A 13934-nucleotide genomic window follows, 5' to 3' on the forward strand; every position below is an offset into this window, starting at 1 on the left:
TATTTTCTATTTATTTTTTAGCCTTCTTCATTTCCAAACTCCTTTTTTATTCTCCAACCATTGATAAAATACTTCCCAATTATCCAAGTATCCAATTATAACCCAAAGACAAAAAAAAGAAAGAAAAAAGAAGAAGAAAAGAAAACAGGGAGCAGACAAAAAACCAAAAGTAAAACCACAAATCACTTATAATCTAAAAATCCAAAGGTTCCAAGATTTTCAATGTTTTGACCCCCTTTCTTCTGCTTGTTGTTTTCTTCTGGTTCTTCAGACCCTAATCCTTTAATATCCAGTCAAAAAGGATAGTACATCAATAAATTGTAATCCATATAGGCCCACCAAACCCAGTTGTTTTGTATTGCCTAAGAAAGTATTCAGAGTTCACAGAGCCAGAAAAAAAGGAGAAAGAAGAAAAAAAATTAAAGTCTTTTACTGCCTTTTTCCCTTTGAATTTCAAGAGCTAAGCTGTTTAAAAACAACATGTTTCAGTCTTACTCTCTCTATTTCAATTTTCAATCTGACCAATTTGTAACACCAAGATTATTTCTAATAGTCAATTCATATCTTTATTTACACAATTTCTCAAGGCTGGCTGCAGCTGCAGCTCCCAATCTCCACTTCCAACTTCTGTCAGTAGATGGCATTCTGACTCTGCTACTCTCTCTTCCTCCTATCCTTTTTCTTTGAAATAGTATATCCGGTTTAATATTTGGGAAAAATAAATTGAAATTGTAGCAAAGAAGACAAATCAGTTTATCCAAGTGTTGTGGAATTCAAACTTTTCTACAATCCCAAAATATATTTGAGATATCCAATCCAGCTTTTAATAAAAGGTATTTTCACTCTTTTCTAAAAGTTTCTCCAGCCTCACTTCCTGTTCCAAAAACTGCTTAAAAAGCTCTTCTCACCGCTTCACAGGGGAGGTGGAAAGAAAAAACAAATCCACCTCCTTTTTGGAGACCTACTTCCCAGGAGGACTCTTAATTCAATTCTAGTAAAAAAAGTCTTAAGTTGGAAATCGCTCACCAGATCGATCACACTGACAGTCTCTCTCTTCAGTGCTTCCTTCCTGTAGCTTCCCCAGCTTTGGTCCAGCATGCAATGGTCACCTTTTCCATTCCGTCGGGTTTGGGAGCCTTCTCTGGATCAATCAGGGAGTTTGTGGACTCCCTGAGATCGGCAGAGCGTGCTCTCTTCGTTCCTCACTCCTTCGAGGCGATTCCAATCCAAACAGACTGTTGGGCAGCTGGATTCAGCGCTGTCCCCCAAAGTGCCCAAGGGACGCGTCATCCGACCATGACACTAGCCATGTCCTCCCAACAGATCTGTTTTTAAGTTAGAAGTTATGTGTACACACACATAGACACATACATCCTCACTTTGCTGTAGTTCTCTAAAAAAAAATCAAACCATTCTATTTTACGGGACCGCCTACTACCACCAATAGCCTCCCACCAGCCAGTACGCTCTCATAGAGAGGGACTCCTTCGGGTGCCGTCAGCCAAACAGTGTCAACTGGCGGCCCCTAGGGGGAGAGCCTTCTCTGTGGGGGCACCTATCATCTGGAATGAGCTCCCCCCGGAGATACGGAGGATCCCGGATCTGCGCTCCTTCCGCCGTGCTGTGAAGACCTTTTTATTCCATCAAGCGGGCTTGGCCTGATCTCTTCCCTTTTTAAATATGTAAATTTTAATCTGTTTTTAAATTATTGGGGTATTTTAATTTGTCTGGGCCAAAAAGTTTAATTTGATTTTATCGGGTTTTTAAATTTTGTGTATTTATGTATTTTATTGTTGGCTGTTCACTGCCCTGAGTCCTTCGGGAGTAGGGCGGTATACAAATCAAATAAACTAAACTAAACTAAACTAAACTATTTTGGTCACCACAATGTAAAAAAGATGTTGAGACTCGAAAGAGTGCAGAGAAGAGCAACAAAATGATTAGGAGACTGGAGGCTAAAACATATAAAGAACATTGCTGGAATTGGATATGCCTAGTTTGATGAAAAGAAGGACATGGTAGCAGTGGTTCCAATATTTCAAGGGCTGCCACAAAGAAAACGGAGTCAAGCTATTCTCCAAAGCACCTGAGGGCAAGACAAGAAGCAATGAGTGGAAACTAATCAAGGAGAGAAGCAATTTAGAACTAGGAGAAGGAGAAATTTCCTGACAGTTGGAACAATTAATCAGTGGAATAACTTGCCTCCAGAAGTTGTAAATTTTCCAACACTGGATTTTTTTAAAGAAGAGATTGGATAACCATTTGTCTGAAATGATATAGGTCAGGGGTGTCAAACTCAAGGCCCGGGGGACGGATCTGGCCCATGGAGTGCGTAGATCTGGCCCACAGGGCTGCCCTTGAAACAGTAAAGGATGGGTCCGCAGTGCCTCTGCCAGTGAAAACAGAGCTCCAGAGGATGCACACAGTCCTCCTGAGCTCCGTTTTTGGCTGCGACGGTCTCCTGCAACCCTCTGCCAGTGAAAACGGAGCTCGGTAGGGCTGCAAGCACTCAAGCCAGCACAAGGGTCCCTGACACGAGTGATGTTGAGCTGGCCATGGCCAACCAGGCTCCCAAGGTCAAACAACCCTGATGCAGCCCTCAATGAAATCGAGTTTGACACCCCTGGTATAGGATTTCCTGTCTAAGCAGGGGTTGGACTAGAAGACCTCCAAAGTCTCTTCCAACTCTTATTCTATTCTATTCTATTTCAATGTTTCTGATGCCTATAGTGTTTTATTTGAGTTTTTTGCCCATGCCTTTTTGTATGTAATTTTTTAACACTGATTTGTTTTGTTATTCAATTATTTCAGAATAATTCACTGAATGATAACGATACAAAAAAAGTTATTATTGATCAAATAAATGAGGTTGAACAAAAGGAGCATGAACCAAAAGGAGGTAACGTTTTGTGTACTAGAATTTTTTATTGAGTTTTTAAAATTTTTAGAATGTGGAATGGGAAAAGTGTCACATAAAAAGGGATCTGTTATAGTTTTTAATAGGCCACAGGTGTGTTTTGATTGTAATAGTTTCTTTATTGATAATTTTTTTGTATCTAAGTTTTAACACAGACATTGGAAATGAGGGCAAACTTTCAGAAGCAGCTCCAAGAAATCATGACTGCCACATCATTAGCAAAGTTGCAAAGACAAAGGAACTCTTTATCTCGGAATGGTTTTGAGAATTCTCCAACAACTCCAGATGGACCCCGTTCTGCTCGTAATGGCCGCAGTAGAATTTTGGAAGCTTTAAGGTAGCTACTTCCATGTTTTCCCGAAACTAAGAGCTCTCCAGATAATAAGGCCAATCGGGCTTTTGAGTGCATGCGCTAAAATAAGCCCTCCCCCGAAAATAAGGTCTTGGAAGTGCCTGCACAGCCATCCCCGTCATTTCCTCGGGGGAGACATGACCGATGTGCCCCATATGCACTTGCGATCCACACAGAATGGCCTCGTGGAGGCAGCTCCCGTAAACCCTACCTACTGCGTCCCTTCTCTTAGTGGCAGCTGCAAAAAGAGCAGGACTTCCAGCGGCAGCACAAAACAACCACTCATCAACTGTTCATCCCTGCGGCTGTGCACATGCTTCCAGACATGCTTCCCAGGACTCTGCATCATGCCTTGCCATGGCCACCTTTGCACCAGGCCCGGCCACACTGCTGCGACTGGAGGTCCCATCGCCGTTGCCTGCCAGTGCCTCTCACGGCCAGACCTGGCCAGGAGGGCAGCCTACTGATGAGTGGCTAGCCGGCACTATACTGATGTGTCCCGCCGCCACCGCCTTGTTGCAATCAATGTTCAATGTTGCAATTCTAGAATTTGCTGAAGGCTTGGAATGGGGCGTTTTTGCGAATGGCTTGAAAATAGGGAGAAAGAATTTTCCTGCCTCTTATCCTGTTCTCAGTCTGTGCTGAGCTTCAGAACAGGGTGAGAGGCAAGAAAATCCCCCCTTCCCATTTTCAAGCCGTTCGCAAAAAATGCCCATTCCGAGCCTTCAGCATATTCCAGGATTGCAACAAGGTGGCAGTAACAGAACATGTAAGGACAGCGTTAGCCAGCTACTTGTCAGTAGGCCATTCTTCTGGCCGGGTCTGGCTGCAAGTGGCAAGGCAGGCAATGGCAAATCCAGTCGCAGCAGTGTGGTCGGGCCGGCGGCATGGTGCAGAGTCCTGGGAAGCATGGCTGGAAGCGCATATATGTCTGCAAGAGTGAACAGCTGACAAGCGGCTTTGTTGTGCTGCCGCCGGAAGTCCCGTAGCCACCATTGCCTACCTGTTCTTTGTGCCAGCCGCGCACCTAGTTGCCTGCCAGTGCTGCTCACAGCCAGACCCAGCCAGGAGAGCAGCCTCCTGACAAGCGGCTGGCCAGTGCTGTCCTGATGTGTCCCACTGCTGCCGCAGCCTTGCTCATTGTTGGACTCGCCAGCTCCGATGGTTGCAGTTCTGTGCCCCCCCCCCCCAGGTATGGCAAGCTCGCGCCTCCTGCATCTCCAAAAAAATAAGACCTCCCCAAAAATAAATCCAAGTACTTATTTTGGGGGTTAAAAAAAAATAAGGCCTTTTCTTATTTTCAGGGAAACACAGTAGCTAGAATATTTTAAGATTTCGGGGCTGTAATATTAGGAAGACTGCTCAAAGCAGCTTAAGTTATGTCCTCATTTTTTTCAAACACTTGCTGTATATCCTCATGTCTCAGGCAGTCACATCATGGAGCAACTGATGTCAATACTGAGCCATCCCAGAATGAACAGATAATTTGGGATGATCCTACGGCAAGAGAGGAGAGAGCAAGGCTTGCCAGCAATCTGCAGTGGCCTAACAGTCCTTCACAGTATTCAGAACAAATTCAAATTTCTGCAGTGCCCCCAGGAGAACTTTCACTTAGAAAGTCTTTGAGTGATACAGAAATTATTGAAATGGGTAAGTTGCACCATAAATGGCAGAATGGCATTTCAGCATTTGAGTTTGGATTTCATTATTGCATGAGAATCTGTAGTTAAAAATATTGCACATTTTAGCTGCCTTCAACATTTTTTATTTATGACATGGAAGATATCTGGGCTGAATTAGGTATATTGCTTTCATTCCGGTGTTTGACAGCTTGTGGAACTTCTAAAATTTATATACAAAAGCAAAGAATCACATAGTGAAGGTTATCTGGATTATTTGTTATTCTGCAAATGAGCACTTTAAATGCTTTATTCTTTTTTAAAAAATCTCTGCCTGGAAGGCATTTTATTTTTATGTTTTTATAGTCGATGAATTTGAAATCCTTTCTCATGCAAAATGTTTGTATTCAGAAATTTATACTGAGACTGAAATAGAATTTAGAACATGTTTTGTGACATGTTTGGATTAACCCAATGTTCATCTTATATGTAATTGAGTTTACATTCTATATATTGTTATTCCATGTGTAAATAAAGCTTGAGTTGTAGCCATAATCATGTTTATTCAGAAGAAAATCCCATTTACATTGAAATAGTTACCTACAATTAAGTAGATAGCTGTCTTGGAGTATTGGACTCATGTGAACTTTGCTTTTCAGTATTCAGGTTTAAATCATGCTCTTTTTTTACTGGTCCATTTTTATTTGTTTTTACTTACTAAACTGTTCAATTTCATCAAATATGAAAAATCATGCACTAATATTTTTCTGATTTAAGAGATTAATGATTCAACGAAAATTGATTCAGTGGAGGTCACAAGTCTTCTAATTAGAAATCCAGAAACACCGATAAAAGAAGATCATCTGATCCCAACTCCATTGGCTCCTGCTATTGCTTTTCCATTGGCAAATCCTCCCGTCGCTCCCCAGCCAAAAGGAAATGTATGTTCTATCATGGTAAATGGATACATAGAGTTGAGAAATTGTATCTCTAGTTTGAAGTATTCTGAGGAGCTGCCAATAAGTTAATCTTAAATTATAGCTAGTAGATGTACAAGACAGAACAAAAATGTTCATTTCAATAGTTTCCCAGCAATTACTTTCAATCTTGTAATTTCTTCTACTTGCTAAAGAGTAATGAAGATATTGAATCCAGACAAAGTAAATTGTGACTCGTAGTTAAAATAATAGGTTTCACTTCACAGAATTTGAACTGGCTATGAATTTAGTTCTCTCATCCCCCAGGTAGACCAATGATACAATTTTCTAAAATGTTTATAAAAAATCATCTGGAAGACAGTTGAACAGGCTTTTCATCAAATTGATCAGTTTAAATTCTCTTCTTACCCTGCCAGAAATCCTTTTCCTTGATTAAAATTTAGTTGAAAGCCTGGGGAAACTAAAATCCTGCCAATACTGCAAAGTTCAAAGGAAACCCTAAGTTAAACATCAAAATTCCTAATAAAAAATCATAGTAGTTAAGTCTAATATTTAATTGCAATTAACTATTTCTGACTTTATTCTTCTTGATTAAGATACTAGAAATTCGAATGTAATTGGTCATCTTTATTAGTAAAAAGAGATGTGATACCTATGTGCATGCCTTTAGAATGATTTAGAGCAGGGATATCAAACTTGCAGCATCATGTTGTCATCACGTTCCATATCGCGACTTCTCCCCCCTTTGCTTAAACGGGGATGGGCATGACCAGTGCCTGATACATCTGGCCTGTGGGCCCCGAGTTTGACACCCTGATCTAGAGAGGAAAAAATTCTTTCTCCATAGGTGAGGCTGTAATCTTGATTTCAGCTGTATGCACAGATTTTACTAATTCAAATAAATAATTTCCAAAATATAATTCTGTTGATCTATTGCAGTGGTTCTCAACCTTCCTAATGCCGCGACCCTTTAATATAGTTCCTCATGTTGTGGTGACCCCCAACCAGGGGTGGGTTCTAAATTTTTTTACTCCCGGTTCTGTGGGCGTGGCTTGTTTTGTGGGCGTGGCTTGGAGGTCATGTGACTGGGTGGGCGTGGCTAGCTGGTCATGTGACCGGGTGGCCATGGCTATGTGTATAGGGACTACTCAGAGGGCTGAAAAAAGACATTTCTGACAGGTCCTCGCACTTTTGACTGGTCCTCACACTTATGACCATCCTCACATTTATGCCCGTGCAGCATTCTTAACAACCATGTCACTCATTTCACAACTGCTTCTTTTCACCATGGTGATAAGATAGGGCAAAAAACATAAAATGTGAGGATAGTCGTAAATTCAAGGACTGGTCAAAAGTGCGAGGACCAGTCAAAAATAACTTTTTCAGCCCTCTGAGTAGTCCATATGCACAAAAGGACTACCCAGAGGGCTGAAAAAAGTGATTTCTGACAGGTCCTCGCACTTTTGACCGGTCTTTACACTTATGACTGGTCATCATTTATGCCCATTGTAGCATTCTTAACAACCATGTCACTCATTTCACAACTGCTTCTCTTCACCATGGTGACAAGATAGGGCAAAAACGTAAAATGTGAGGACAGTCGTAAGTTCGATGACTGGTCAAAAGTGCGAGGACCAATCAGAAATAACTTTTTCAGCCCTCTGAGTAGTCCATATGCATAAAGGGATACAGTAATAGAGAGGGATGAAGGAAGGGAAGGGAAATTAGAGTAGGAGTGAGGGTAAGAGAGGGAGGAAGAGAGGAAAAGGAGAAAGGAAGAGGAAGTAGGGAGGAAAAGAAGAGGGGGAGGAAGAGAAAGTAAGAAGGAAAGAAAAGAGAGAGGTGGTAGGTTTGAGGAGAAAGATTGCTGTACAATAAAAAAGATGAAAGGGAAGAAAGCCAACCCCAAACAAATATAAAGATATTAAGATAAAGAATGAATTGTTAAACTTTAAAGAATAAAAGAGAACAAATATGAATAAATAACAATAATTAGAGACACACATACAAACATACAATGTATTTTCTTTAAACAGAGTATTTGGCGGTTCACAAATTTAAACAGTGGTTAGTCATTTCAATTAAATTTACAATTTCTATATTTCCTTTTTGCCATATTTATTTCTCATCTATTTTTGTAAAAAACCAATATTACCCTTCATCCTCATCTCTAATCTTAATCAAATTCAATTTTTCCCTTCTATTCTATATTATACCCCTTCCCATTGTCATCTATTTTTATATCCATCCTCACATTGGTTAATTATGTATTATTACAGTTAATATAAATTCAGCATTTTAATATAAATCAATTAGTTATATAACTACCTTTTTTGTATATTAATCAATATGAACATGAATATTCCAATTATTTCCATGCAATCCAATTTCTTACAAATCAATTTATTATATTTACCAATAATAATAAACCAAATAATTTCCCCCATATATTCCTCCAAACCACAACTTAACCATTTCTGCTTTCAACACAATATACAATTAATAGTATCTCAATTATTACAATTCCCTAGTTAAATAGAGCTTTTTTTCCTTTGTGTTTTAAAATCTTGAACTCTCCTCTTTTTCCCTAAATTTCCCATGGTTTGCACCTACCTTTTTTGGTGAGGAAAAAGAAAAGAAATCTGCCTGCCTAATTTTTCCAATGTTGCAGCAACAGCAAAGCCAACAGCCTACTTTACTTTCAGTTTTGTTTTTCAGCATAGCTAGGGGGAAAAAAATCTGCTAGCAAGCAGCAGAGCCCTGAGCAAAACAGCTGAGAGCAAATCAGCTGAGAGTCGGCAGCCGATCTAATCAAGGACTAATTAGCCTATGCTGAAGCTCCACGGTCAATAAAATTACAAAAAAACACCGAACCATTTGTTAAATTGCTGGCTCGCCCGCCCCTCGCCCACCACTATTTATTGGCAATAAATAGTGGTGCGGAGGGGCGGGGCAAGCCATCAATTTAACAAACGGTTCGGCCAAACCCCCTAAAACCGGCAGAATCCCACCACTGGCTGTAGGGCAGCCCTTTGAAGCCCCGCAGCAATAATTTAAACAGTTTTTTTCCTCTAGCCATCAGCTGGGACTCAGGAGGCAGTAATAGATTGGGAGTGGGCGGGGTAAGCGAACGGCCGGCGATGTGAAATGGCCGTTCGACCCCCAAAGGGGTCACGACCCCCAGGTTGAGAACCGCTGATCTATTGCATGAAAAACAATAGTCTAGTAGCACCTAGACTTCTAACAAATGGTTAGATTATAAACTTTTATGTTGACATGGTTTATAAAACTCTTTGATCTAAGTGTATTTGTCTTTTAATACAATCAGTCTCTTTTGCAATAATAATAATAACAACAGCAGCAGCAGCAGCAGCAGCCCTGGATAGAAAGACCCAAAAATAATGACAATGAATCATTAACAGACTCTATACCTATCAAGGAAAATGTATGGGTGTGGAATGTCGCAAGTACATCAGACAGTTGAAGAAAAAAATGGGCTTTAGAAGAATATCTGAAGGACAGTGAGGAAGATGCACTGAAATTAGTATACGAGGAAGGCTTACTGATTACTGGAGAGCAAACTGGCCTACAAGAAAGACCAAACGAAGAGCAGAATGGAGGCATGGGAAGACAAAGCAATACAGGGCCAATACAGGGGAAAAAACAGGGAAAACAGATATAATCAAGACTTGAAAATGATTAAGAGCAGGAACGTTGAAAAGACAAAGCCACTAATTCTGGTTGCACAAGACCAAGTCTTAAGAACAAATGCATACTGTCGATAAAAAAGATAAAAAGTGAATGTGTCAGTAACTGGCTAGTGACGTGGCATTACCTGGAGACCGCATAATAGAAGAGAAAGAACTGGAGAAAACCATAAAATATAAATACAAAGATCTGCAAATAGAAATAAAATGACTGTGGCAGAAGCAAGCAAAGGTAGTCCCAATAATAATAGGTGCCTTGGGTGCAATCCCAAAACAACTGAAGCACCACTTCAACATCATTGGCATTGACAAATTCACTATCAGTCAATTGCAAAAGGCAGCTTTACTCAGAACAGCTTACATTCTGCAACGATATCTGTAACAACCATCAAACATCCACCTCTGCCTATCCCAGGTTAGGTTACAGATTAACAGACTTGGAAGGGACCTTGTAGGTCAGATAGTCCTAGGACAGGATTCAGTAGGTAGACCATAGTGCCAAATCCAGTCTGAACATCTGTTTGACTGTATGACGAACAACAAAATTATTATTATTTACTTTATTCATTAAACATGAAAGTCAGTCATCTTGAACATTCAAAAATGCATCACAAATACCATTGACTGGTGCTAATGCTGCCAGTGTCCTAGGTATCAATCAAGTATCTTCTTAAGATGTACTATGTTCCAAGTGGCAGTTTTTTGCAGTTCCACTGGTGTTATTGCAGGAAGCTGCTATTTGTTGATGTATCTTATAAAATTCTTGGACATGGTACCAAGTTCCCTGATGACAATGGGTATCAGTGTTACATGTTTCATCCATAATCGCGTAGTTTCGATGGCCAGGTCGCAATATTTCGTGATTTTTTTCCAGTTCTTTTTCTTCGACTCTGGCATCTCCTGGTACCGCGATGTCAATAAATTGTACATTTCGGTTTTCAACAACTGTGATATCTGACGTTTTGTGTTCCAAATGACAATCCATCTGTATTCGAAAGTCCCACAAGATCTTCACCTTCTCGTTTTCTATAACTTTTTCCACTTTATGCTCCCATGACTTTTTGGATACAGGTAAGTCGTATTTTTTACATCATGACCAGTGGATTAATTTAGCAACTCGGTCATGTCCAGCTTTGTAATCAGTTTGTGCGATTTTGCTACATTCACATATTAAATGTGAAACAGTTTCGACTTTGTTGTTGCAAAGTCAGCAATTTGGATTATTGGTGGATTTTTGTATCTTCACTTTCATGGCATTAGTTTGTAATGCTTGTTTTTGAGCAGCAAGTATTAAACCTTCCTTTTCTTTCTTGATGGTTCCCATCTTAAGCCATGCCCATGTAAAGTTGTTATCACATTTTCCTTCAATGTTTTTCAAGTGCTGTCCATGCAAAGCTTTGGTTTTCCATCTATTTATGTTCCCATGACTTTTTGGATACAGGTAAGGCTGGACTTTAAGACGCCACTCCTCCATCGCAGGGAGGTGGAGCCAATTATGTGGTTCCGCCCCAGACGTCTAATGGACCCTGAGGGGTTTCAGAAGGAGCTTGGGGAGATACCTGACTCCCTTGTCCACAGTCCGGCCGAGACCCTAGTGGCTGCCTGGCATAAGGCGGCGTCTGGGTTATTGGAACGGATTGTGCCTTTGCAGGCAGCTGATCCAGGAAAGCTCCCTGGTTTACTGAGGAGCTCCAGGAGATGAAGCGCCAAAAGAGACGTCTAGAGCGACGCTGGAGGACCAGTAAATCTGAATCCGACCGAACACTTTTAAGAGCCTTTGTTAGGACTTACTTAGTGGCGATACAGGCGGCAAAATGTTCACATTTTTCCACACTTATTGCATCTGCTGATTCTCACCCAACCGCCCTATTTAGGGTAACTCACTCCCTCCTTAAGGTTGGGGGAATGAAGGAGCCCTTGCAGGGTAGAGCTGAGGAATTTGTACAGTTTCTGTCAGATAAAGTCGCTCAGATTCGGATGGACCTGGACTCTGATAGGGCAACTCCGAGATGATGGGGGCAGGTCTTAGTCCTATTGTGTGGGATGAGTTTGAGCCTGTGACTCCTGAGAAAGTGGACAAGGCTGTAGGGGCGATGAGTTCCTCCACTTGTTTGTTGGACCCGTGCCCCTCCTGGCTGGTTTCGGCCAGCAGGGAGATGACACAAGGCTGGCTCCAGGCTTTAGTTAATGCATCCTTGAGGGAGGGGTCCTTCCCGCAGCCCTTAAAGGAAGCGGTTGTAAGGTCCCTCCTAAAGAAGCCTTCCCTGGACCCAGCAGAATTTAAAAAACTCATCCAGTCTCCAACCTGCCCTTTGTGAGAAAGGTTGTAGAGAAGGTGATGGCACTTCAGCTCCTGCAGTCATTGGATGAAACGGATTATCTGGACCCTTTTCAGTCCGATTTCAGACCTGGCTATAGCACGGAAACTGCCTTGATCACGCTGATGGATGATTTCTGGCGAGCCGAGACAGGGGTCATTCCTCTGTCTTGGTACTACTTGACCTCTCAGCGGCTTTCAATACCATTGACCATGGTATCCTTCTGGGGTGACTAAGGGAGCTGTCATATTCTGCTCTCCGAGCTGGTTGTTAACGAGGTTGTTAACAGGTTTAATCCTCATATCCCGTGGAGTCATACATGAACGTTTCAAGGAACATAAAGTCGGCGTTGGGAGCGGCTGCCTCCCAGCGCCCTTTCAACAATAATCAAATTAAACCGGGAGCATCTCTAGCCAATTGACAGTACTTCCGGGCTGTGCCCCCGCCCCTCTTTTGCAGTGGCCGGGAACGGCTCTCCCTCCCTTCACATAGCTCTGTCCCGGCTGTGGGGTGACCGACCGCCTATTCTTTGGATTCAACACCCCCCACCACCATTGTGTGAGACTGTAATCAGCGCTCTCCCCCCACCCATCGTCACAACGTAGCAGAAACGTGCAATAGAGCTGCCCCGTCACTGATGGTCCTGCCGGATATCCCCTCCCCACTTCAGTGTTGAGTTGGCTTGACACTCGACAGGCGGCCCCTTCTACCAGGAGCCCACCTGCAAGACATGAAAACAAGAGGTTAGGTTATGGAACCAGGTTTTTGAGGATTGGTGTCATGATACCGCTTAAGGAGTTTTGTAGCGTTAAGATCCGTGGCAGCTACCCAGGATGCTTCAGCTAAAGGATATCCCTTCCACTTCACTAAATATTGTAACCCACCGTGCCGGACCCATGAGTCCACGATCCCGTCTATTTTGTAATGGTCATCTTTTACAGGGCCCGGGGCTTTGGTATTTGTCGGGCACTCTATTGGTTTCAGCAAACTAGAATGGAAGACGGGGTGGATTTTTCCCAAATATGGTGGCAATTGCAGAACCACGGTAACGGGATTAATCACTTTCCGGATACGGAATGGACCAAGGTATTGAGGCCCTAATTTTTTGCACGGAGTTTTTAACCGTATGTATTTTTATTTTATTTTTTATTTTATTTTATTTTATTTCCAATTTATATACCGCCCTTCTCCCTGAGGACTCAGGGCGGTGTACAGCCAGAATTAAGAACATGAAATACAAATATTAAAAACAATTAAAATATATATAAATTTGGCCCAAAAATTAAAAATCACAAACCAATTAAAACAATTAAAAATTTCTTCTTAAACCAGCCCGGCTTGCTGGAAAAAGTGGGTTTTAAGGGCACGACGGAAGGCACTGAGGTCTTGGATTCTCCTTATCTCTGGGGGCAACTGATTCCAGAGGGTAGGTGCCCCCACAGAGAAGGCCCTTCCCCTGGAGGTCACCAGCCTACATTTTGGCTGATGGCACCTTGAGGAGGCCCTCTCTGTGGGAGCGCACGGGTCGATGGGAGGTCGTCGGTAGCAGCAGGAGGTCTCAAAGATAGCTACGCCCTATGCCATGGAGCGCTTTAAAGGTGATGACCAACACCTTGAAGCGCACCCGGAAGACCACCGGAAGCCAGTGCAGCTCGTGCAGGAGCGGTGTCACATGGGAGCGCCATGCTGCTCCCATCACTACCCGCACTGCTGCGTTCTGGACCAGTTGGAGCCTCCGGGTGCTCTTCAAGGGGAGCCCCATGTAGAGAGCGTTGCAGTAGTCAAGGCGAGAGGTGACGAGGGCGTGAGTGACTATGCACAGGGAATCCCGATCAAGAAAGGGCCGCAACTGGCGAATCAGGCAAACCTGACAAAAGGTCCCCCTGGTTACAGCCGTCAGATGTTCCTCCAAGGACAGCTGCATATCCAGGAGGACTCCCATATTGTGAGCCCTCTCTGTGGGGGCCAAAGACTCGCCCCCAATAGTCAGTGATGGAGTCAACTGACTATATTGGGATGCCGGGAGCCACAGCCACTCAGTCTTGGAAGGGTTGAGCTTGAGCCTGTTCCTCCCCATCCAGAT

General features: G+C 42.5%; 1 protein-coding gene across 8 annotated transcripts in view; it reads left to right on the top strand.

The window, feature by feature from the left end:
* TOPBP1 (DNA topoisomerase II binding protein 1) overlaps positions 1-13934 on the top strand; it is a 99840-nt gene that overhangs the window by 64413 nt on the left and 21493 nt on the right. For 4 of the 8 annotated variants that reach the window (XM_087892510.1, XM_087892513.1, XM_087892511.1 and 1 more), the window contains 4 exons: positions 2812-2899; positions 3062-3254; positions 4696-4919; positions 5666-5829. In XM_087892510.1, the coding sequence (XP_087748636.1) occupies positions 2812-2899; positions 3062-3254; positions 4696-4919; positions 5666-5829 (669 nt within the window). Of the gene's footprint in view, positions 1-2811; positions 2900-3061; positions 3255-4695; positions 4920-5665; positions 5845-13934 lie in introns of all 8 variants that reach the window. The other 4 variants (XM_060683702.2, XM_087892508.1, XM_087892512.1 and 1 more) reach the window with 1 other exon arrangement.

Source organism: Pantherophis guttatus, chromosome 4 (genome assembly GCF_059756535.1).
Source record: "Pantherophis guttatus breed Tessera chromosome 4, ASM5975653v1, whole genome shotgun sequence".
Taxonomy (NCBI): domain Eukaryota; kingdom Metazoa; phylum Chordata; class Lepidosauria; order Squamata; family Colubridae; genus Pantherophis; species Pantherophis guttatus.